Raw genomic sequence first — 24,477 nt, 5'->3', positions numbered from 1 at the left:
TGCTAAAAATGTATTGACTCTTTTGTAACAGTCTTGATACTGAAATAATAGCTCGTTTTCCACCTTCTAATGGTCTCACAATTGAAATGATCCTAGGAGGAAAAATGTGCATTATCTTCAAAAGCTCCGAAGCGAAGTTAAGTGTTAATGAGGCTGTGAAAAACAAGAGTCATTGGCGAGTAAGACGGCGTTCAAGTGCTGTAGGTTCATATAAACGTGAACACCTCGCGGCCGCCACTCAGTGGAAGGAGGTTAGCGTTCGGTCCGTGTCGTACTCTGTAAGGCGCTTTGCGCACGCGCATCCGGCCCTTGCGCAAGTATCGCGATTTAGTTTATTTGACAAGAAATATGATCGTTTCACTATTTTAATTTTTCGTCAAAAAGGCGTTAACGTGGACTTGCTTCACTCATTTTTTATATTTGTTTTGTGTTTTCCTTTTTGAATCAATATGGTTAGTGGAAATAAAAGTCCCGACAATCCTATGAAAATACCGCCGAAAAACCGTGAAAAGAAAACAAATAATTATAAAAGAGCAAACATATTTTCGAAAACATGGTTCGTATGGATGATGCCTACATTTTGGCGCGGCTACAAGCGGGACCTCTACGACTCTGATCTTACGAAACCCAAAGACAGCCATCTCTCCGACAAGCTCGGGGATCGGCTGGAGACGTAAGTATTTTTCATAACCCTATTTATGTTAATACCTTATGAACATGAAATCCTAAATATAAAGTACTTGAATATTATTTTATTTGTTACTCATTGTACTGTAAATATTAACGAATTCAATTTACATCTGTTGACCTCACATTTACAAGGTAATATAAATAGCGCCATTTAACTTGGAATACTTAAAGTAAAAAGGATCGTCATTACATTTTGAATACTGAATTTTTTTATAGTATATACCTAATAGGTTTTTATAAATTCTTAACCAATTAAAAAGATAAACTTAATATTGAAATAATTACAAGTCTCTTACGTTTTTAATTTTAATATATATACTTACAATATAAGTTACATTAATTAAATAATTAAAATTTAATAAAATGTATAATTTTTCACTGAAGTATGTTTTATTAATAAAGACATTGCTACACCTTTTTTACCTACTAGCAAGTTCTAATAAAAGTATAACGCAAGGAATCGTATCGAACCTCCAATTTTTACATAAATACGTGGTTACACTAATTTGAACAATTACGACTTAATACTAAAATATATATTACAGTAAATGCGTATGTCATAATATATTATTCTAACCTACGCAACGTAGCAATAAAAAGTGTCGAATTCGTGTAATCACGATCTCAACCTTTATAACATCACAATCGTGTTGTAGCTTCGTCTTCGCACCTCAAGGATCATTAATAATACACTCAGTAATAAGACACAAATAAGGAAAACAATTGACTTTAGTAAATATCATAAATAAATTTAAACAAAAAAAAATATACTATATACAATATTCATTATTTAATTAAATTCACATATTTATCTCAAATAAGTTTCGACGGGGCTTTAAAGATAAAGTCTGAAGCACATTTTAAATTCAAGTTACAAAAAAAGTAGAACGGCTAAGTTAATCCCACGAGCTTTCCAATCGTTCCCTAATTAGCATGACAGTTAATGGCATAAATATGGAAACGAGAAAAACATTGGACTATCTGATGGTTCTTGCATACATTACATTCTTTTAAGATATATCATGTTAAGCTTGAATTTTTATATATCTACAAATAACTTACTTGAAATTATCATACAATAATATTTATGTTAAATAAAATTAATTTACCCCAAATTGATATTTTTTTTTTGACGTATTCGTTTCCTGTGTTCAATCAGTGCAAATTATAAATAGGTTTAAATTTTTGAAGCTTGAATTTAATAATAGTTAAATAGTATAGATAATATTAAATGGCTCCCATATCACAAAGTAAACCCGAACATTCTATAACATTTTGCGGTTGTATTATAAGACGATAATCAAGCAATACTTAACACTGCAACAAGCAGCATTCCAAGGTAATTTCAGTCACTAACACTATATATAAACCATTTAAATGTTATATAGAATCAAAACTTTCTTTTTGAAAGACGTAATAATATATTGAACGTCCATATTGATCATTGAATGCGATAATGTTCCATGTTCCTTAAATAATCTTATTGCTTCGTCTAAAACAGTATTTTTTCTTTTCAAGTTAAATGTTTGCATGTATTGTTAATCTAAATAAAAGTTTTGAATTTTTTTTATTTCTCAGTATATAGCTCTTTTTTAAATGAATTTTGGATAGTTATAAATATTATAAATAGTGAATAATTCTTGTATCAGAAACAATTTAGAAAATTAAGCAATTTATTTATATCGATGACAAAAACCGCATTATTAAAATGACACTACGATAATATTATTGTCAAAAAATGAGTATTAGTATTTCAATAATAGAGAATATGTTATGATTTTGTAATTTTCGTTCTATTTGATTTTTATATTATCATTATTAGATAAGTATGTCATTTACTACTACTCACACATTTTGACGATGAAAGAATAGTTTATCAGGAAATGACACAATCTTGTATGTCACTTTTCTTATTATTAGGTATTTTTTTAACCTAATTAAAGTTACTTAACCTACCTAATAAAATTTACTTAACAAAAATTTTATTAGGTATTTATAATTCATATTTAAAATAAGATATATAGATATACGTATATCAATTTTAAATCAATTCTTGAAATAAAAAAATGTGTATTTCGTAAATATCGAAAATAAAAACTTTATTGTAACAGAGATTCATACTTGGAAGTGTTGAAGACCTGCTTTTAAATTTATTTTCCCGAAATAATCGTGACAATTTTATCGCTGGTCAAGATATCCTTTCCTTCAAATAATTCAATATATTATTTTTACCTTAATAGTTGTATACACGTTTGCAATTTGAAGTATGTATTTCGTTATTCCTTGTTATCACAAGCAACTGATTCCCTTAAAAGGTAAATAATTCTAATCGAATGATGATTGATTAAATCATTGTTCGCTACTTATTACCCAATAAAGGTCTGTGAAGGTCACTCACTCATCTTACCTATAAGCTTTTTGATATTATATCGTGTTAAAATTTGTGCCGTGTCGTTCTAGCAGAGTCAAATAGAATCTCAAGGGTCACTGTGTGTCCGACCAAGGGTATTTTTGTTAAACACGTAAGCCACAGAGCCGGGAATCATTGCAGCGACATAGGCATTTTCAAGGAGAGCAGGCAGTCTGCTGTCAAAGTTTGTCAAATTCAACAGTTTGCAACGACTTCAAAAATAAGATAAAGGCTAAAAAATTAGGAGACTATATTCAAAATAGTATATGTATTAAGACCATAGATTGTAATTTTATTACAATTACGGAATAATCGCTGAACGGAATCTAATTAAATAATTTATATTACATAATAATAAAGATGAATACCGTAATAACTTTTATCGATAAAATATTACAAAACAAATAATTTAAATTAAAAACTAATTATATAGTGATTGTTTAGGGTTTTTATTATATAATTACAAAGTGTTATTACAAACCTTCTATTTTCTTGATACCACTATAAAATTAATGAATTCATAACAATTTATGAGGCTCCTATAAATAAACGACCAAAAGAAGCGTATTCCTTGTAGGAATGAATAAAAAACTAGATCCAATTCCCTTGTCTCTGGTTTATTTATAACTGGCTAAGATTGCATTACCAGGATCTGGGTGCGTTAACCTTTAAGCTTCGCATTTTTGTACTATAAACATTTTATAACACATTGAAATTATAAAAGAGAAAGATAGAAACTTAGACGCATTCTATCTCTCAGAATAAGCACCCGAAATGTTTTATATTAGTGTAGAAGGACAAAAGAGTTATAAATACAGTAAAAACAATAATATTCAGGCATACTTTTTACTTCTTATTGTTATTCTTCAATTTATAATTGAACAAGCAAAGACGTAAATAAATGATTTTTAAACAAAAAAAAGTTTTAATGTATTTTTAAACAAACGTTTTTTTTCTGACAATTACAATGAATTGTACCTATTTATTAATATTTGCTTATATTCATAACAAAGTGAATTGTTTTAAGATTGTCTTTCTTTTAAGTAACATATTTTTTTTAAATTTTGATTTTGGTTGTGCAATAACCCACCCAATAAGATTTTATCGAAATATGTAGATAATTATTGTACAAATATATGACCAGTGCATACACGAATATTATTTAAATAAGAAGATTATTTACTTTTATATTTATGTTAATAACATTAACAGGGAATACAATTTTCTAAATAAAAAATATATAATTTCTTATCTTCATTGACGCATGGAATATATAACTATAATTATGTCATTCATATAGGTTAACGAACATCAATTTCTATGTAAATGAACTATAAAAAAATAACAATATTGAAGGTCACTTTTGGTTACGAAAGCGAATAAAAACACCAACCTATGATACATCCATGTATGTGTGTGTGTTTATCACTTCGTATTACGCAAAAAATAGCAGCCCATAACAAATTGATATTCTAAATAGAAGCGTCTTTGTTTAAAAGTTTTATACTATTTAAATAATTATAACCTTCTCAATATGTTCCGTATTACTGAGAATCGTACAAAAATATAAGTGATGGTGATATTTATTTGGGGTTTGCCATAAACAACATTTTGGGTTCAAGTTCAAAATGACAAGAATACGTGTTCTGTTGAATAAAAAAATAATAAAATTATGCGTAAAAGGTAATTGCGCTTATAAAATGAACAAACTAACTTTAGCAAATATGTCATACAAATTGTTTAAATAGCTTAATGGTTATGACAACCCGCTGCAATATTGTGATTGTAGACGTAAATCTTATATGTTTTCAAATAGGAATTTCTTAGAACGTTAAAGTAAATATCTGTAGAATTATATAATAAAAAATAAGTCAGCTTACACACACGCACAAGTGTAATCTATTCTAATTCAATCACAAATATAGACCTAATAAATATTACGAAATAGAATATAGAAATAACGAAAACCTTAATTAAATATACTTGTACAGATTAAAAATAATTACAGCGTGTCTTAATCAAGGTTGCGTTGTAACTTTTATAGTTTTGTAAGAGTAAAAAAGGGAATTTACATTTTAACACTGAACAAATACTATATTAATATTAAAAATATTATTTTAAAACTTGTTTGTTGAAAAAATAAAGTTCAAAGTATTAAAGAAGAGAAGGTCTGCTTGCTTTTCTATATTTTATAATAGTTACAACTTTTATAAAACCACCTTGGGCCAGATTAAATTATTTCTTAAGGTTTACCTATTCGATCACAAATAGGATATGCGGATTTGGTGCAGCAAGTCGACTAGACAATGCCCGGTGAAGCTGTAAAAGCCAGTAGGGCCAACAGAACGACAAAAAAATAAAAACATCGACTAGATGGAGAAGCACCTTTAAATCATACGTAACTACGCGTTAATTAATTCACAACTCGAGGGGGTAAAATGGGGGTTTACATTTTGTGTATAGGTAGTTTTATAAATTTCGTGCGTGTAAAGCCGCTGTTTAGCTAGTTTTTAAAATAAATTCAAGAGTCACTTGAGTCCGATTTCGTAGTCAGTGGTGGAGCCAGTTAGCGATACTAGACGCCCCTGTGAGACTTTTTACTAAAAAAAAAATCTTTCATAGTCAATGCAATACTAAACTTAGGAACTAAGAAAATATACCCCTTGTACCTGGTGTTACGCTCCCCCATCCTTCAAACTGAAATACAACATCTATGTATGGCACAGTACTTTCTGAGATAATTAGCAATGCTATAATCTGATGTTCAACTTTTAAAATTTATAATATTTGACTAACAGGATCGACTTTAAAGGTTCTTTACTTGTAACCCAAAACCAATGTGCTACTGCTGTTTAATAATTTGTAAGGTATTTAATAAAAGTATTTTCAATTTGGTTTCATTTGATTCGGGAAATGCTAGTTGAATTTATGTGAGCTATAACTTGTTTAAGTGTAGTAAATATTTGTAGATAAATAAATTTCAAACCTTCTATTGATATTATTGAATGACAGATCTAATGTTAATTTGTAACATTATAACGTGTTTGCGATAAAATGCATTTATTTGTACTTGAACTTCTCCAGTGAGTCTAGAAATGTAAATGAAATGTCTTACATTTAAAACTTATAACGCAATACAGCGAGTTTCCTGTTTAATTTAACCGACTTTCCGGGTAATTGTGATTACATGCTATTTCATTGGGTAATAGGGATGATGACAGCGGCACTTCGATATCGTTTCTGTGCCACACAGGAACCGGAGAGTCATTAATCAATTCAAGATTGTACTTTGGACCCGTTTAGTGGAACGCATTAAAAATATGTGTAAAAACAAGCAACGTGCTATTTAAGTAGTTTTACTTATATTTTGTGTTATTTTTATATTCGTTATTGACATGTGATAAGAAATTTATTGTTGTGTCAGACTACCTGTTCTTTATTTCAATTAAAATGTAAATTTCTTTATCAAATAATTCGTTTTCTTTTTTCGTCTGTATTTACGGTTTAAATATAAAATTTGCAATAATTTATTTAACTAAGCCGGTATAGCCGGTAACCATTCTATTTAACCTCTGCTTTATATCGACATCGACGTTCGTATATCTGCAAATTAAATAAATATATATATAATTAAATAACTTGACTTCATTGGAAAAAAATAATTTTGCTATTGTCAAGTTATATTAGCTTTACAAATCTTTAAATTTATTTCAATATATTTATATTTCAATTAAAATTCGATAAATTAAATTAAAATATGTATTTTTTTTATTTAAATACTTATATAATAAATAAACAAACCATTATTATGTAAAACGTGGATCCTCTTTTATTTGCAATAATTTGAATTATAACACAAATGAAGTTAAGTATCAATTGGAGTCACATGCCCGTCCTAATTCCACAGAACGGAGCGCTCGGCTATTGTGCGTCACGGTTAAGTAGCTGAGATCATGATGAAATTATCCTATCTATGTCTACATGTCATAATACATCTTATCCATTCCCTGAAATATTTCGGAAAAAAATATATAAACGTTAACAGTTTATTCCATTTTTTTTAAAAACAGTTGCTCATTCCTCCTTAAAGGACTATAGGCCAGTCAATAAAGCCCGTGAAGGTCAAGTAATTAGTATCATTATGATTTTTTGATATGTGGTTTGAGACGTTAAAATAATAACAAATTAAAATTTTCAACCCTCTGGGGTGAACGCTAGGGGGTTGAGAGGGTGAAAAGCGTTTTTGCTTATAACTTTGTGAAAAAAATTGTTAGATGGTTGAAAATTGGACAGAAGGTGTAAATAATTATAACTTACCTTGTATTAAAATTTCAACCTTTTTTGTTTAGTGCAAAATAAGTTATTATTAAAAAAGAATGTTTTTTGTACCTTATTTATTTGAACATTTGTACTTGTAAAATTACCTTAGCGTTGTTAGAATGTGTAAAATGAGAATGTGAAAATTTAGGGTGACACTTCAATTAATTACAAATTAACAACTTTCTATAAACATTTCAACCCGTTTAAACAAGTTTTTACCACTGTTCAAAAAATCATAATGATACTAATTACTTGACCTTCAAAGGCTTGATTGACTGGCCTACTAGTTGAAAATATATCAGAATCATTTCGTAAGTATACGCTAAAAAAACTATGGGAAACGTCAGAAATATATATCAAGACAAATACAATATTTTGGTAACACTCGATTTGCGGGAATTTGACAAAGGTACAAATTAATACAAAGATGGACGAACCAAGAAGTGCAATCACACACCGAGTCTGTTTCGGTAAAAACTTCTTCACTGTATTTAAAAAGTCGAGGGTAGGTATACTCGACACAAAGGCCTAGAATCTGTGCGAATGGGAAGTACTAATCAAGGCGACGAGCGTCTTGTTAACAGGCACATTATGTATACAATATACTAGACTCTACTTAGTCACTCTGCACGTAACATTGATTTATACGTACCGTGAGCAATTACTAAATACCAGGTGATGCGAGATATCTTAATTGAATGCAACCCATATGCACGATTTACGATTAAAATTATTATAATTGTAAATTAAATTATAAATGTATTATGATCGTTCTAGTAATTTGACGTCATGAAAATTGTATCGAAGTAACCATATAAATAATTTATTATTAGTTATCAAGAATAAACAAGTTATATAATTGTGCATTTAAAGCTAAAGCTTTAGATTTTAGCTATTTATAAAGTATTGGTTATCTAAATATGCGATCAACAATTAATGTTAAAAATATTCTTTATAATAAATTAAATAAAAATAATATAATATACTTTGCTTGCGATTTTTTTCATTACAAAGTCGGCAACATTACCTCTAAATATTTATTGACAGATATAAAAAATACCTATTTCATCGATTTTTGTATTGTATTCCTTACTTAGTATGGACATTACTGACACTCATATTATTTGTGGACCGCAACTTTAACTACAATAGCAATTTTCAAATAACAAAGAAAAACCGCGATTATTGAAAACGAATTCATATAATTTAGTTGTATGTATGTAAATCATCTTCTCGCGTGCACAAATTTTATCTTACGCGACTTTGGAATTTGATTTTTTTATCTATTATGGAATTCTAATATAATACAGTAAAACCTCTTTAAATTTAGATTATATTTAAATATTTGTAATGTTGGCTAAAATTTGAAAATAAATAAAATATTGGAAATGAATTAGGTAACAGTTCTGTTTTAAATTGAATTCAACTAATTATACGTTTAGTCTTAATCATCTCGAGAATATATTAATAAGAAATTGAACCAGTTTGATACAACACACCGGGTTCTCATGATCGCGATGTATCGTTTGAATTATAATTTATAATGTATTATGTAATTATATTTTATATTAATTTATAATATATTACCCATAAAATACCTGTCTTACTAAACATCTAATTTTTTTCTTCAAATAGCAACATTTATAACGGAGTTATGAAACAATTAAATACCAATAACACAGAAGCTATTATAAAATCTTAACAATCCTTTGTGAACGGTCGGGAGTATTTGCTTTAGCAAGGGTTGCGGTAACGCGTCGAGAGTATTCGAAAGGAAGAATGACACATCACAGTGCTTATTCAATTATCGAGATGAGATCTCAAGTTTTCTTCAATTAAATCGTCTCGATTCCAGCCTAAAAAATGCGTTTTTTACTACACAACGAATACTATTAGACTATTAGTGAAGTTACAAATGACAATTAATGAGAAGTATTTGGAGACTGTTTGATTATTATAGATAAACCCTTCCAGCGTAACAAAATTGCGACGTTTGGGATATAAAATTTTGTCAACATACAGAGATAATAAAATCTTATGACAATATATTAATAGAATATTACATCAAGTCGTCTTATATATAAAAAACAAAGAATAGAATTCGACGATAAGAGTTTGAGCGAATCGCGAAAGACCGCATTCCGACACAACCAGAGAGATTTCTAATTAAAGACCAACAGCTTCACGTAATTTACGAAACACAGGAGTGCAATATTACGAACTTCTAAGCTCCAGGCTACCATTAAGATGTGATAGACAAATAAATGTAATACTAGCGCATTAACTGAAATTACAACTGAATATTCAATCGTTATCCTACTCATACAATATCAATCAGATTATAGAGGCTTTGCATGCCTCAAAACATCCTCACAATTTCTTAAGACACTACAGGATACTTTACAGTACGGCTGAATTTCATATTCTAATTAGAAGCTTGATAACAGAATGACACTTGACCTCATTACAAATCGAAATCGTCAATCAAAGTTTATGATACTCGCTTTACATTAACTAGGTCATCCAAGCTCTTTTCTTATACACAGAGGATCATACTTATGGTTTTTACAATTTATTTTAAAAAGGGATAACTTTCGACTATAGAATAATGGCATTAAAGACGCATAAACCACTCGCGAAGCCGTCAATGCGTCGCTTAACGTGATACCTAAGATGTTATGACCCTTGTGAGTTGGCATTAACCAGACATACTCATCCTTTAAACAATATAACAATAAACAAAGTATCGAATGTTTGCGTTAGAGTAACTGATGAGAGGAGGAAGGAGATTTTTTTTTTTAGAAATAATCACAACTGTTTCATAGTTTGTAAAGAGTTTTTAAATTAAAATCGACGTCAGTGTAAATAACTTCCGCAGTCCCTATGTAATAATGAGAATGGCTAATATAGTGATTATACTACATACTCGTAAGTGAACTGGTCATCTGACACGGAGTGACCTTCAGAAACAAGTCATATGCCACATCCTTGTTTATATTATAATTTTTTATCGACTACTCTTTCTATATGCTTATGTTTTGTAAACAAAGGTCAAAAAACCAGCTATACCAGCTTAAAAATATATTTTTTTATTTTGATTTCGTTCTGACGTATTCGATAGGCAGGTACGCAAATAAAGCATAGGGGAATATTTCATTGTTTTTAAAACAGCTGATACAATAATTATGTTAAGTCATGCGAATTTTTAAAGATGTTATATTAACACATTCACATTAAAATTACCTTAAATTTTTAAAAATATTAATAAGTATTTACACATTAACACAAAGGTAACGTTTTGGATTAGTTGGTAATAAAAATATAATAATCATATTAAATATAAACAATGACTTAATTCTCATAAATAATCAATTTTACTTTATAAGTGACTTAATTTACTTGAATTATTTCCTCTGTGTAATAGTCACAAATGCGTTAAACTAAAGGTTTCACATTAAGTCTAAAAGAATTGATAATTGTATTGGATTAGCTTATATCCTTAGTATGCAAGAAGCGTGCTAGTAGGGTGCATGTTGAATCTAGATCTTAAAAAATGCATAACACGTCTACCTACATGAGGTACACGAATACCAGACTTTCACTCGGTCGACCATTCATGGTATTATACATTAAAACAAATGATTATATGTAAACGAAATTTCGCTCCTCATATTTCGATTTACGGTATATTTACTTAGATAGATCCAAGATTGTTCACCGTTCGTAAATTTTAACGAAGGTCGCAGTTCAAATCCGGTTAAGTACCACAAATTCAGTGGAAAGTTTTCATGTGCTAGATCTGTGTTTATAATTCATCTCGTGATCAGCGGTGAAGGAAAATAGTGCGATCAAAACTTTTTAGCATTTAGACACGCATTACACGCGACTACCAACGTGTATGTTCACCAACTCACTATTTCATTATGGAGGAACTAATTTGGTAGACTATTACTATACTATTTTTTATGGCTGAAAATGACAATTTCATATAAAGAATCCTTAAATAGTGTTAAAAGCAATAGCTGTGATAAGAAAATACTTTTAATTAGAAGTATTACAAACATTATAAAGTAAATAGGTTAGATACTTGACTATTATATAAGAATCAAATAAAACATAGTTTTAAGTTAAATAAGACTTGTTTTAAATGTTTAAGAGAAACTTTTTTAAGCATTCTCTCTGAGTCTGTATGAGTCGCATTAGCCAAGCATTTGTATATGCAGTGTGGGCACCTCTGACGTCGATTGCAGCCAAACCACACCATTTCTTTTCAACGTTAGAAAGAACAAAATAAAGACCGGACCGGCGTGAATAACTTTTATACCTTTATTTATTTCAGTGCGGTCGTGCACGCTTCGCTATTTTTTTCTTTAGGCAACGGATTCGCAAGAATTTAAACATGATTGGTTTACCTTTATTCTTAGAATTAACGCAAATGATAATAGATACCAAGAAAATGGCTTAAGTTGAACACACACTTCTTGCTAGTATCGTATTAATATAACACGCGTTTTGCATTTACAATCGTTTAACGAACTCGATAATTTTAAGGTGCTATAAATTTACTTTAAATATTTATTGGAATGGTGGGAAAGGTCAGCCTGAGCCGCAGCTCTAACGATAATAACATAATCAATAATAATTAGATAGATTGTGTAAACCATCGCGTCGGAGCTAAACAGGCACAAGGCAAAGAAACGATTGCTTGTGACGCCATAGCGATAGATGTTATTTAAAAAATACTAAATTAATAAAAACATATACGTATCGGACTAATACTATAAATGCAAAAGTAACTCTGTCAATCTGTCTGTCTGTCATTCAGCCGATCGTCACGAAAATAAACTATAATCTGAATGAGGACATAGTCTAATGAATGACGTGCCTTACAAAATGCAGATCGAGTCACGGTGACCGTATAGTAATTTTTCAAATGGTGTTCCCATTGTCAATTTGATATTATATAAACGTTAAACATAAAATATTACTTGATTAGTTTGTTATTATATAACTTGCTTATAATATTACCGTCGTCCCTTGTGCAATTCGAATGAGTGAGGATTAATGAACTCCCCGAACATCGAAACATCGAATGCGGAAACTGCAATATGTTGATAAACATTGCTACAGCTTTAATTGAATTATGAAACGCGACGTGATAACTTCCGAATTGTGGGAAAAACAAGAATATTGTATAATGTATTATAAATTCCACTTTATACATACTTGTAGTGTTTATAATGTGTGAAAAAAATACGACAATTTGAGTCGCAATTATTATGATTATCGTCATAAACCCAAGTGTTTATACGTACTTGTGTACTTTTAATTATAACACACTCGATAACTACTGTATCATTTTGTTAAGGGCGAAGGCTATTCCAGCTAGAACTTACAACACACAGTCCCTAAACGTTGCGAAGTTTATTATTAAGAAAAACTGATTTAATAATGGTCAAAATGTTCTGTACTGAATAAGAAATATAATTAGAATCGAATCATTCCGTTGTCCAACTTAAAATATACGAATAAGTTTAAAGTAAATAGCTTGGTACTTATCACGTCTGTTGTCCTAACTTATGGAATTCTTTGAAATGCCAGATGAACACGGTCTTTTAATTTGTTCAGAATTATTCGTTTAACAGACGTAAATGTGACGTGACTAGCTGTTGAAATAAGTTTTTTACATATTCATAAACTATTATATACTAATAATAAATCTCTGTGTAATTTTAATCGATACACCAATTAAATTTCGAAAATTTATTTAATAAAATACCACGTCATAAAGATACATTCAATATTGGTTTTCAAATAAACTAAAATATATTACTTACCCGCGTATGTTTCCCTGCTGAGCTTAAGGGGAAAAAACTTTACAGTTATTCGTCAGAACTTCTGTTGACTGATAATGCGATTTAATCACAATTGCGAGATAAGCTAGGACGTACATAAATATAAATACATATGAAATGTCAGTGGTGCGTGCCCGGATTCGAACACGGGAACGTGTTCTAGCAACTGGACCAACTGTATTTGTTCTCAAATGTTTCTCGTGATTGGCGCGAATTAAATTATCATGTCGAACATTACGAGTATATAGAAATCCTGGCAAAGCCTTGTCAAATAACTTATATCGTTATGCCATGTAGCACTGCAGTTCCACATTTACGGGTTTTTATCATAAATGTTAGAAATACTTATTTATGCAGTTACATTTATAATATTATTATATATTTAATAAACTCATATTTTGTTATTGTATCCGATTTCATAAAAATAAGTATAATCGATTTCAGAAAATCATTCGTATGGCTTTAAAAATTAATACAAGATGTTTTTCCGAGTAAAATTAGAAATAAAAATAACGGTAACCGATTAAAAGTAAATAGACGATTTTTGACAATTTTAATTTTATATCAACCTCAAGATTTAAACTCAACTAAATATAAAACAAGACATAAAATGGCTTATAAAACTAAATAAAAAATACTGTGTAATAGTGTATTTATTATATACCTAAATATACAAATTATAATAATCTAAATATCACTGAAACATTCAAAATCGGAATATAACCCTATTGTGCTATGTTACGACTAATTAGTCTTTGAAAAATACACTATAAATATTAATTACCGTCATATACAAATATAATTAACTTATTTAAAAATCTACGTGGGCTCCAGAACAGTGCGCCATTGCTTTTTAACTCGTGACGGTTAATAGTTATACTAAGTGCCATTAATATGCCACAATCGCTAACAGATGGAAAAGTAAACAAGATACCGGTTATAATTCTTATTCACCAGTAGATTGATACGCTTTCACTCCCTATATTTACATATTTCAATGCCAACATTGCTTAGAAATATACATATATCTCATTAATTATGTATAAAAAATTTACTCTCACATTTAATAACTTCATTTCGTTACTACTATTGTGAAAAGTCAGTTTTAATTAAATTCGATATTCAAATTTTGAAGAATAAGTTTTTTTTTAAATGCAGCCAAAAAGAATTGAAGAAAACATAAGGAATTCATGATTAATTTTAATGCATTTATTTTGTTTCATCAATATACTAAATATTATTTTACTACAGGAAAAAAAAAATTACAATATAAAAATAAACTTCTATGATAAAAAATAAGAAATTGCAAAATTACTCTTATCGCGGTCTTCTAATCGCCTGTTTCCCGTAACCCTGCTGTAATTATTGAAATATATTATTTCTTTAACATAACATGACACTGGTGTAGACAATTTAAAAGCAATATTTTCTAATATAGAAATCAAGTTTGATCATTTTATTATGAAACTTTTGAATATTGAGATCTTCAGATTTATAATCTAGCCAGACGAAGCAAGCAATAGCAAATCGTTGTTACTGATTAATTTAGTTTAGGTACATTATGTCTCATTCATTCATTCTATTATTTGACAGTGGAATATTTTTGTATAGCCATATATTTTAATTCACTTATACCTAACTGTTAATACAAAACATCATTGAAACACGAAAATAAATATTAGGAGGTCAAACAAAATCTGACATCGAAACCCGATCAGCTTCAACATGGTTTCATTTTTTATATTTGTACATCACATCGGTACATCTACAGATAAATATCATACAATATGTGTTCAAACATTCATGAACATAATTATTCATTTGCAAGTGAAATATAAAACGATTGATTTTAATCAACTATAATTAAAAACTCAGTCATCATACGACAATAACATAGTTGCTTTAGCTTAACATATAATTTATCTTTTAAAATTATAATTTAAAAAGACAAGATGTAAGTTAAGCGAAGATTTTGGGATAAAATCTTGCCAAGCACAACTGACATTTTGGCATTTTGTTTGTGTTTATAATTCAATTCCTGTTCACTGATGTAAAAAAACATCGTCAGGAAACCTACGCGTATCGAATGATATTCTGTGACATATATCAACTGAAGCAGACATTCAGTTACTTTACTGATTACTTTTATGGAATTAATAAATATAAGCTTTAGTAGATGTTTCGATAATATTATAATAACATAATACTGATCTTGAGATATGCTATTAAATATTCAATAATCATTTTATGGATGGTCTATTGTATGTATTTAACTATACTAATATTATAATTCGTACTACGTCTGTCTGTCTGTCTTTTACTCTTGCAAGCTTGAACTACAACGAAGGTCATAAGTTACTTTTTACGCCAAATATCTAACGTCCGACCCGTAAAATGCGAGTAAAGCCACGAGCGATAACTAGTAGTTGATAAATTGTGTTTTTTTTACTATCAGTATATTTTAAAAGTTAGGGCGTCGTTCAAGCCCGTTTGGGTAGATCCATCCACTCTTTAGATATTCTACCACCAAACAGCTGTACTCAGTATTGTTATGTTCCAGTTTGAAGAGTGAGTGAGCCAGTGTAACTACAGGCACAAAGGATATGACATCTTAGTTCCCAAGATTGGTTGCGCATTGGCGATATAAGGAATTATTAATATTATTAACTGCGCCAATGTCTACGAGTAGTGGTGAACATTTATGATGATAAATAATCAAGTAGCATTTGCCCGTCCGATAGCTAAATAAAAAAATTATGTTGGCAGAAAACAACCAAGGCTTATGGCAAAATATACGCATTTAGTATTAGAAAGTATAAAAACTATCTAGATCTCACATAATTGTATTAAATAACGGTTGCTAAAGTAAATAAAAAATAAAAAGTAAAAAAAAATAAGTGTTAAAATTAACTAATATCTTGTCGTTTCCTTTCAGTATAAGCGAATTGATGATAGCGGTTGACGATTAAAAATTACTAAATATATTTTACTTCAAGCATACATCAAATATTTCCTATGATAACGCAAGTTGCGTATAATATCAAGTCGTAAAAATAATTAAACTAAAATTAATTATTTTGTTTTGTAAATGTCATAAATATACTTGCCGTTCTAGTTTCATTTAATCGTACAACACAAGGATTTCGTGAAATTGTCTATTTGAGGAATGAGTTGAGACCACTGGGACACAGAGACTACAAAATATAGAATTCATAGAGCATTTATTTTAATAAAAAATTACTTAACTAGTCTATATTGCGGGCTTAATTTTTAGAAAGAAGAATTATTTTAAAATACGATAATTATAATCTAGACATTTATTCGCCTACGTTAAATATAAACTTACGCTGAAACCATTGTAGTATAAGTAAAATGTTTCTGATTGTTTCATTGACGTTCAGATCACTTTAAGTTCACTGGAAGGAAAATTTATAAATAAATTCTTATCTTTGACCCAATTCCTTCTAAACTTGAAACTTAATGTTTAATTATTGAATGTAGAACGGAAATTATACTCCATCGACAAAAGTATTTAATAATAATTAAGTACATTATTTTTAAAATTACATGCCACATACTAGTATGTGGCATGTAATTTTGTCTCTCACTGAAATCGTCACGTTTCTGTGACGACGGCGGTGTCGCTCTACTTTTTTGAGAGAATACTTTAGAGAGAATAACTTTTTCGGAGAATACTCCTAATGTATTTTTTTTTCTTTTATTTTATAAATTATTATTAATCAAGAACATTTACACCCATTACACATATTTAAATTAAAAAATTATGTATTATATAAAAAAAATTTAATATTATCATAGTTTATACGTCATTTAAGGTTTCAGATACTGTAAACAATAAAAAGTAAGTTAATTTATTGTACTTTTTTATATAAAGTTAAAACAAAGCCTATAAATTTCCAACCACTGGGAACAAACAACAACAACATAAAACATATTTCTATATATAGCTTAGCATGTCAACGAAGTCATAGGAAAAAAACAAGGCGCTCTTCAAAAGCTTACTGAAACGAACGAACGCTGACAAAACTAATTTTTAAATAAAAATTACTGATTGCATTGCTTTTTTGGCCAGTAGGTTAAGATTTATATTACAAGATATTTGAACGCGTGAGAAAACTTAAGGCGGACGGTATTATATAATAAATACATTGTACGTAAGTACGTTATTTTCGTAGTCCAATCCGAATGGGTAACTAGTCTGCTATTAAATCGGATTGAATCATTACAAACCCATCAAGGATAACGTTATGCAATCATAATTATATACAGTTAAACTTGTAGACATTAATAGGAAATAATCTTGACTATAACGATAACAATTATATTGATCGTTTAACGAAGTGCGATACAAGATTCCTTTAACACATTGAATATCATTAACTGTACAAGTTACTGTACAGACGAACTATGTACGTAGGTACATATTAAACAAACATTCACGATCGTCATCGCGCAGGGTAACGAATAATTTTAATTGATATCAAATAAAGCATTATTTTTAAAAATATTATGAGTATGTTAAATTAATTTTAAATAGATAAATTTAAATAGATTTTTATAACTAACATTTACTCTAATCCGAGCGACAACTGCTTACTTTTCATATACTCAATTTATACTTACTCGAAGATAAAGTAAATCATCGGGAAATAACCTGCATTGTATCGATAATCGTTTGTACACACACGTACATCCACAACCTACAATCAAGTAGTGTGATGGGATAAGCTCTAAGCCTATACGAGCCCCACCTTCCAACATTTACGAGGTGTTACCTAATTTTATAAAAAAAAGACTTAGATTTGTAGCTTTTATAATTTAACTATTTATAAAAGGATATGGTCGTGATGTACTTACTCAGCATTATTATAGTAAAAATATAGCGCAAATTTAAGAAAATAAAGAACATAATAAGGTCAAGGAACGCGGTTGATTGGTAAATACACGGTAATTAATATAATGACGATATGAATGACATCGTATGGTTCGAGGTGCGCTTGCTATGTTAGCTTTACGTATTACAAGAAACGACGCATTTGTAGCCACGTGGCAGTTCTGTTAACGATTATATAGCCTTGCTCTTTTTATTTTATTTACATTTTTATATACTCTAAATAGATTAATAATATATACACAATGTAATTGTTAATTTTTTTATTTTAAATAAGGATATTGAATAAGTAATACTAATTTAATATAAACACATAAATTCCTATTACAATGAGGCTATTTATGTAGATTTATTATATTGCATAAGAGAATAACTACTGAAGTTTTTGTCGTCTTTTCTTTGGAGAATATATAATAGGTATATTTCGATTTTTATTATAATAATAAAATTGTTTTTACAAGTTATTAAATACTTATTTATTCCAAGTTCAGGAAAAAATGTATTACTGACCACTTCAATATATCTCAAACATTTAATCATTCATTTAACAAATAAACTAAGAATTTGGATGAACCAATTAATACTTATATTATATTTAAAGTTATTTGTAAACAGAAAATGGCTAGAAGAAATAGCATTAGCCAACAAAAAAGGAAGAAAGCCGTCTCTTCTCCGCGCGATGACCAAGGCGTTCTGGATGAGCTACGCACCTTCCAGCTTCACTTTTCTCATTCAAGCACTCATCCTTAAGTATGCATTTTGATATAGATAAATACATGATATCTAATACCTTCCTAGTTACAGGAAACTCTACTTCCTCGACTTCTTCAACAAGGTTACTGGCAACCTGTTTAATGAATATTTTAAACACTACAAATAAATATATACAATTTTAGATACGTTTAAAACGATTGATGAAATTTTATTCAAACGTGTGTGTCAATTTTAGGCCGTTCCAGCCCGTGGCGTTGAGCATGATGCTGTCATATTGGGAACCGGGATCTGACATGACATACGAGCAAGCCATTTATTGTGCATCCGCTGTCATACTCATGTCTCTGTTGATAGCATTCCTGAATCACCACGGAACTTATTCAACTCAACAATTTGGAATGAAAGTCCGAATCGCTGCTTGTTCTCTAATTTATAGAAAGGTTAGCCATTATTAATCCTTTTAAGTATTTCGAAATGTTCATTCCTATTTTATCGTATAAATATACATTTATTATTCTTTAGGTAATGCGTATGAGCTCTGGTGCATTGGCTCAGACGACTGCAGGACAAGTGGTGAATCTTTTATCCAACGATGTGAACCGGTTTGATTACGCTTTCATCTATACACATTTCATCTGGATACTGCCACTGCAAGTGGTCGTGGTTTGCTATCTGATCTACGTTAAAATTGGATATGCTGCTATTGTTGGAGTCATTGGGATTGTGTTACAAACAATTCCAGTTCAGTGTGAGTATATACCTGAGAAATTTTATACCGGATTTATCCTTTTGTTTTTTTTATGTTATAGGTAGGCTGATGACCTGATGGTAAGTGGTCACTACCGCCCATAGACAAGAGCGCTGTAAGAAATATTAACCTATCCTTACATCGCCAATACGCCAACCTTGGGAACGATGTTATTTTCCTTGTGCTTTTAGTAACACTGTCTCCCTCGCCCTTCAAACCGGAACACAATAATACTCAGTACTGCTACTTATTCTCTTCACTATTTTATGTTGGAATACACAAACAAACCATATGGAATAATAAATATGATGGAAACAATCAGCGGCGTTGGTTATTAACTATTATAAACTGCCCAGATATTGAAAAATACTACATTTGAAAGTTCAATCCTAAGTTAATAAATTCAATCCTAAACAAGTTCTTATTTGTTCGGATTATTTTTGTATAATTATTATTATAGTAATCCAAGATAATGATAGTATCGATATTTTATGAATAATGTTATTCGTGTTTTTCTTATTCAGCATACATGAGCAAATTATCAGCAAGATTGCGAATGAAAACCGCTTGCAAAACTGACGAACGTGTACGAATCATGGATGAAATTATTAATGGAATGCAGGTATAATACATTCATAATAATTTATTTATATACAAGAAAATTCGCTTTTTACGAAACTTATTATATTCTTGTAATATTAGGTTATCAAAATGTACGCCTGGGAGAAACCATTCGAAAAGGTTGTCGCGTTGGCCCGTAAGAACGAAATCAACTGCATCACATCAGCGTCATATCTACGAGGAGTCTACCTCAGCTTCATGGTCTTCACAGAGAGGCTGACTCTTTACATCACCCTTCTATCTTACTCCCTATTCGGATATCAAGTTACAGCTGATATTGTAAGTATTGTTAAATTTATTGTAGAATCACTAGATAATCTATTGAGGATAAACACGTTATAAGGAATCGTATCGAACACTTTAATTGTAACACGTGAATCAATTACATCAACTGCGTATTATTGTGATATACGTGTTACGATAACACTTCGCTTGTAATTGTGTACACCAAAACACAAAACGATTTTATTACAGGTTTTCCCATTGGCGCAATTCTTCAATACACTTCAGGGCACGTTATCAATAATTATGTCAAATGCTGTGTCATTTTTGGCAGAAGCACTGATTTCAGTTCAACGCCTCGAAGCGTTCATGCTATTAGGTATGTGAGGCCTCTTGGCCTCGATGCATGCCTCGTTCAATTGCATGTTGATACGTAAAAGCATGTTATACTATGTTCAAAAAGTCCTTATTATGACAGGCACTCGTAGAAAACTGAATAAAAATCTGTGTATATAGATGCTAACCCTATATTAAGTTAGTCTATTTTTAATATAATATGTAATAAGTTGTAAATATATTTATACATGTATACATGAAAACGACAATATTTTATCAAAACATTGAAAATTATCTGTAGATTGATGGTTTCCACAGGCTTTCCCGTTGGCTCAAATGTTCAATATTCTCCAAGCTACGGTAGCTATTTTATTACCAATGTCTCTATCAATGTTGTTAGAGTCTTATACTTCTGTTCGACGAATACAACAACTATTAGTTTTGGGTACGATTTTAAATATTATATTGTGAGTGGCTCTTGTGAAACGTTAAAAGTGTGAGAAACGTGTAATATTCAAATAAGCTGTTGTTTTTTTGTGTTATGTATTTGCTATTTATAACTAATGTGTTTATGTTTAACGCTTTTGAGTACTAACGACATGGTGTGGAATTTTTTTTTGCAATTAATTTATAAATTAATTAATTTATTAAGTACAATAACTAACTTTAGACTTTTTGTGTGTTTTCCGGGTTTTATGAATAGATTAATTTTGGAATGTTATGAAAACTTATTGTACATACGAAGTATTTAACTTCACATAAACATCTTTTTCAATAAACCGATTGTATTTTTTATCATTTTTGCTTTATTTATGAATGAAAATAAAATCAAAATATTATCAGTGTTCAAATATTAATATGCTTTAATGACATACAAACAGATGAAAGAGAAGACCTTCGTAGTGTTGCGGATGTAGACATTGCAAAATTAGTACAAAGTGTTGAAAATAAAAAAATAAAGAATCTTGGCGAATTAGACCTTTGCCAGAATACTTTTAAGAAAATAGAAGAAGAAGGAATCTACAATCCAGGTAAATTATTACAAATTCAGTTTACTTATTTATTTTACAAATCTCCAAATAAAGATACACACAGTACAAAAACTACTAAAATGCTATACATTGACTTGGATGCTTCCTCAATGTAAGGAGACCAACGCATATACATTTAAAAAATATATATTATTGAAGTTCGAAAAAGTCCAATTACAATAAATTAACGATAAACAAAAACTATGAAACACAAAATGTAAGATTCATGTTTTAAATTGGCATTTTTATTATTATTTAACTTTTTTATATTAATTTGCTGACTTACAGCTAAATGAAAATTGTATAAATCTCTTTATTATACTATTTAAGAGTATATTTTGACAAGATCTTTTAATAAATTAAAAACTGTTTAAATTTATATTTAATATAGGTTTTGACTGCAATGAAAAGGGACTTATAGCAAAACCATTAAACGCAGCACCAGTTAGCCCAGACGTTGGTTTACTGATTCAGGATGTTAGTGCTAATTGGATAGAAGATGGCCCTGTAACATTACGCAACATTAATTTGACTGTTCCTAAAGGAAAGCTTTGCGCAATAATTGGGTCTGTCGGTGCTGGAAAGGTACCCTTCAGTCTTTTTTCTACAATTTTTCTTTTCTAATTATATCAGAAGTTAATTTATTATGTGATTTTACAGAGTTCAATATTGCACCTATTATTAAACGAACTACGCTCGACTACTGGAAAGATACATCTATCTGGGCCATTATCCTACGCTTGCCAAGAACCCTGGCTATTCGTGTCCACTGTGCGACAAAATATATTATTCGGTTTGCCGTATAATCCTAAAAAATATAAAGAGGTATAATTAATATACATTTACTTGTGTTAGTTTGTCTGAAACTGAAGAACTCTTAAACTTGCTTATTGTATTCATTTCAGGTTATAAGAGTATGTGCACTTCAGAAGGACTTCCAGCAGTTTCCACACGGTGATCAAACGCTTGTCGGTGAAAGAGGTGCTTCATTATCTGGAGGCCAAAGAGCACGTATTAATCTCGCCAGAGCCGTGTACAGACAGGTGAGACTAACAGCAATAATAAACTGTTTTTGTTTAAATTAGTCTAGATGTGACTTGATTCAGGCGCACTATCAACTTTTTATTTGACGCCCTTTTCGATAATGTTCGTCTATTCCTGCAGCTGTTTAGTGGCAAAAAAATTAGTCTTAACGACTGAACGAAAATTTAATCATCTTAATTTTATTTATTAATCTTCTAACCATGCACAATTTCTTGCCATATTCATTACCTTTCTTATATAGACATACTTTTGATATTTCAGGCGGATATTTACCTACTCGATGATCCGCTATCAGCTGTGGATGCACACGTCGGACGACAACTGTTCGACGAATGTATAACAGGATATCTGCGCCACACCACCCGTGTCCTCGTAACTCACCAGCTCCACTACCTCAAAGCCGCAGATTACATCGTTATTATGAACAATGTAAGTTTAAACATGTTTTGAATGTAAGAAATATGTATAAAGCACAAAATTTACTGTACACTAAAGAAACAATTATCAAACGAAAATGGGTCTTACTATTTAAGTTAAGATAACATTATTTCTATGACTTAACAATATTTTCTTAAACAGGGCGCTGTGGACGCCAAAGGCACATACGATGAATTACTAACCTCCGGCAAAGACTTCGCTAAATTATTACATTCAGTTCAGGAAGATAATGAAACGAACACGGAAAAAGAAAAGCCTCCTCCAATGTCACGACGAACATCCGCTAGGGTGAGTAATGATATAAACATTAAGTATAATTGAACAATTAGATATCCAGCTTCCTACTACGAAATATACTTGCGTATTAATTTTTTTTTTCAGCTATCAACGACAAGACGGCCATCTCTGTCAGAATCTACTACAGGCTGTGAAGGTCCTGCTCAAGAGATGGAAGAAGAAGAGAGAGAATCAGGGTCCATGGGATGGCGAGTATACGGAGCCTACTTAAGAGCTGGAGGACAAAAGGCTAGATTGGTCTTTATGGTACTACTGCTTGTAATTGGACAGCTATCTGCAACTCTCTGTGACTACTGGGTTACTTATTGGTACGTTATTTAAAGTAATTAGACATTTTTAACTAAATTATATAAAGAAGAAATGCAAACCTACTTACGCAAGAACAACTTGGAACTTATTCCACGATGCTGTTTCAATGTGCGCTACTAATAAAGTTTCAAACAATAGGTGCAATTTTCCCTACGAGGTTTTTTATAAACAATCCCGAAATGAATCATAAACACAAGATAGCCAACGGGAACCTAAGTGGCGCTTGCTCAGGATTGAACCCGTCTTCTTCAGTTAAGATCCACGTGGATCCGCTAGGCAATCTCTGTTCTAAATGTCTGTCTCTCTCTGAGAGAATTACTAATAATTATTATATTACAGGACAAACGAAGTTACTCGTCTGAAAGAAAGAGAAACAAACAGTACTGTTAAAGATTACGATAGAGTCTCCCCACCTATGAACTCAACGTTCTCGCTCACAAGTTACTTCTCTGGCATCGAAATCCTACCAAGTATGAAATTTTACTAAACGTTTTTTTTTACGTAATATTGAAAAGGTATTATCACAAGTT

At 30.2% G+C, this 24,477-nt stretch overlaps 1 protein-coding gene across 2 annotated transcripts in view; it reads left to right on the top strand.

The window, feature by feature from the left end:
- Nucleotides 1–218: 218 nt before the first annotated feature.
- The window catches only part of LOC113392735 (ATP-binding cassette sub-family C member 4-like), a 29,528-nt gene continuing 5,269 nt past the window's right edge, over nucleotides 219–24,477 (top strand). Inside the window, exons 1-15 of one of the 2 annotated variants that reach the window (XM_026629285.2) lie at nucleotides 219–673; nucleotides 18,803–18,937; nucleotides 19,137–19,341; nucleotides 19,424–19,649; nucleotides 20,174–20,271; nucleotides 20,352–20,549; nucleotides 20,745–20,871; nucleotides 21,710–21,859; nucleotides 22,251–22,444; nucleotides 22,520–22,684; nucleotides 22,765–22,902; nucleotides 23,165–23,332; nucleotides 23,483–23,629; nucleotides 23,723–23,946; nucleotides 24,287–24,417. In XM_026629285.2, coding sequence (XP_026485070.2) covers nucleotides 450–673; nucleotides 18,803–18,937; nucleotides 19,137–19,341; nucleotides 19,424–19,649; nucleotides 20,174–20,271; nucleotides 20,352–20,549; nucleotides 20,745–20,871; nucleotides 21,710–21,859; nucleotides 22,251–22,444; nucleotides 22,520–22,684; nucleotides 22,765–22,902; nucleotides 23,165–23,332; nucleotides 23,483–23,629; nucleotides 23,723–23,946; nucleotides 24,287–24,417 — 2,530 coding nt within the window. In that variant the 5' untranslated portion in view covers nucleotides 219–449. Of the gene's footprint in view, nucleotides 674–18,802; nucleotides 18,938–19,136; nucleotides 19,342–19,423; nucleotides 19,650–20,173; nucleotides 20,272–20,351; nucleotides 20,550–20,744; nucleotides 20,872–21,146; nucleotides 21,274–21,709; nucleotides 21,860–22,250; nucleotides 22,445–22,519; nucleotides 22,685–22,764; nucleotides 22,903–23,164; nucleotides 23,333–23,482; nucleotides 23,630–23,722; nucleotides 23,947–24,286; nucleotides 24,418–24,477 lie in introns of both variants that reach the window. The other variant, XM_026629284.2, reaches the window with a different exon arrangement.

This window comes from Vanessa tameamea, chromosome 5 (assembly GCF_037043105.1).
Source record: "Vanessa tameamea isolate UH-Manoa-2023 chromosome 5, ilVanTame1 primary haplotype, whole genome shotgun sequence".
Taxonomy (NCBI): domain Eukaryota; kingdom Metazoa; phylum Arthropoda; class Insecta; order Lepidoptera; family Nymphalidae; genus Vanessa; species Vanessa tameamea.
Note: the sequence above shows the minus strand (reverse complement) of the source record. Positions and strands in the feature narration are given on the sequence as shown.